Source organism: Nematolebias whitei, chromosome 1 (genome assembly GCF_014905685.2).
Source record: "Nematolebias whitei isolate Nwh7 chromosome 1, NemWhi1, whole genome shotgun sequence".
NCBI classification, from domain to species: Eukaryota; Metazoa; Chordata; class Actinopteri; order Cyprinodontiformes; family Rivulidae; genus Nematolebias; species Nematolebias whitei.
In genome coordinates this window covers 44,891,249-44,892,706 of record NC_056498.1, presented here as the reverse complement: position 1 = coordinate 44,892,706, position 1,458 = coordinate 44,891,249, and the positions used below count along the sequence as shown (strand labels likewise).

Below are 1,458 nucleotides of genomic sequence, written 5' to 3'. Positions count from 1 at the left end.
ATAACTGTTATTTATTATAACTGTTGTTATTTATTATAACTGTTGTTGTTTATTATAACTCTTGTTATTTATTATAACTGTTGTTATTTATTATAACTGTTGTTATTTATTATAACTGTTGTTATATTTATTATAACTGTTATTTATTATAACTGTTGTTATTTATTATAACTGTTATAAGGAAGGAACAAAGAAATGGAGGAATGAAGGAAAGAAGGAGCTCAGTTTATGGACAGTAAACGTAACCTGGTAATCTGAGTTGAACCGGCCCGGTCTAGATCTGGGCCGGCAGCGCTGAGTTGTGGATGGAACAGTCTGAACCTGGACCTACCAGGACTGGGCGCTCGCTCCGGTAGATGTGAGGACAAACGGGGACGGTCCAGTCCAGTTCTGGTCCCAGCGTGCAGCTTGAGTTCTGAGAGGAGGCAGGAGACAGGTTTGATGTTTGGGTCCAGAACAGAGACATCAGTGTTCTGGTTCCTGTTACTTGGAGGAGGGTTCTCTGAAGGTTCGACGTAGTCGTCGTCAGCCGCCCCGTCTGGGTCCACGTAGTCCTACAAACACAAGAACGCCGTCAGCCTCGGCGGAAACCATCGAAGGACCTGCAGCAAACTAAAACCAGGACTTTACTTCATCCAACTCCACACAGGGGGGCTCAGGGGGGAGTTGTTTGGAGGCTTTGCATGAGATGGGGGGCTTCTTGGGTGGTCTGCTGGGGCGTTCACGGCAGCTGTCTGAGAAGAAGGAACAGAAAGTGACCTGCAGGATTTGCATGAAGCTCTGAAGCTTCTGAGCAGCATCAGGATGTTCTGAAGCTTTTGTTGGTGCTTGGACTTTTCCAGCCTCAGCTCCACCTCTGCAAAGATCTGCAAAGATCTGTTACTGAAGATTCAAAACTACCGAGGGAACCAAAACATCTGGCACGTCTGGAGGGATGCAGGTCGCCCCCACCTGTCATTCTAACAGGAAATGGAGAAAAGAGGTTTCAGTTCAGGCTGAAAAAGAATCTGACGTTAGATCAGTCGGAGCTCAGAGACCGTGTTGAGGATCACTCTCAGCTACTCTTATTCTTCTTTCAGCCGTTTCCTCTTCAGTGGTCTCAACAGAAAGTCCTCTGTCACTCCGTCCTCTGTGTCCTCACTCTGTCCTCTGTCCTCACTCCAACCACCTCCATGTCCTCTCTAACTGCAACCATAGATGTCCTCTTTGTCTTTTTCCTGCAGCTGCATTGAAAACATCCTCCTACCACTGTCCCTCCTCTGGATATGTCCAAACCACTGTCCCTCCTCTGGATATGTCCAAACCACTGTCCCTCCTCTGGACATGTCCAAACCACTGTCCCTCCTCTGGACATGTCCAAACCACTGTCCCTCCTCTGGACATGTCCAAACCACTGTCCCTCCTCTGGATATGTCCAAACCACTGTCCCTCCTCTGGACATGTCCAAACCACTGTCCC

At 47.7% G+C, this 1,458-nt stretch overlaps 2 protein-coding genes across 2 annotated transcripts in view; one reads left to right on the top strand and one right to left on the bottom strand.

Moving 5' to 3' along the window:
* The window catches only part of LOC119421085, a gene marked incomplete at its 3' end in the record, with an annotated part of 641,076 nt that overhangs the window by 595,363 nt on the left and 44,255 nt on the right, over positions 1-1,458 (top strand).
* Positions 1-1,458, bottom strand: part of blnk (B cell linker) — a 26,787-nt gene that overhangs the window by 6,297 nt on the left and 19,032 nt on the right. Inside the window, exons 8-10 of the mRNA XM_037688616.1 lie at positions 631-734; positions 488-554; positions 332-415 (exon numbers count right to left, since the gene is read on the bottom strand). Coding sequence (XP_037544544.1) covers positions 332-415; positions 488-554; positions 631-734 — 255 coding nt within the window. The remainder of the gene's footprint in view (positions 1-331; positions 416-487; positions 555-630; positions 735-1,458) is intronic.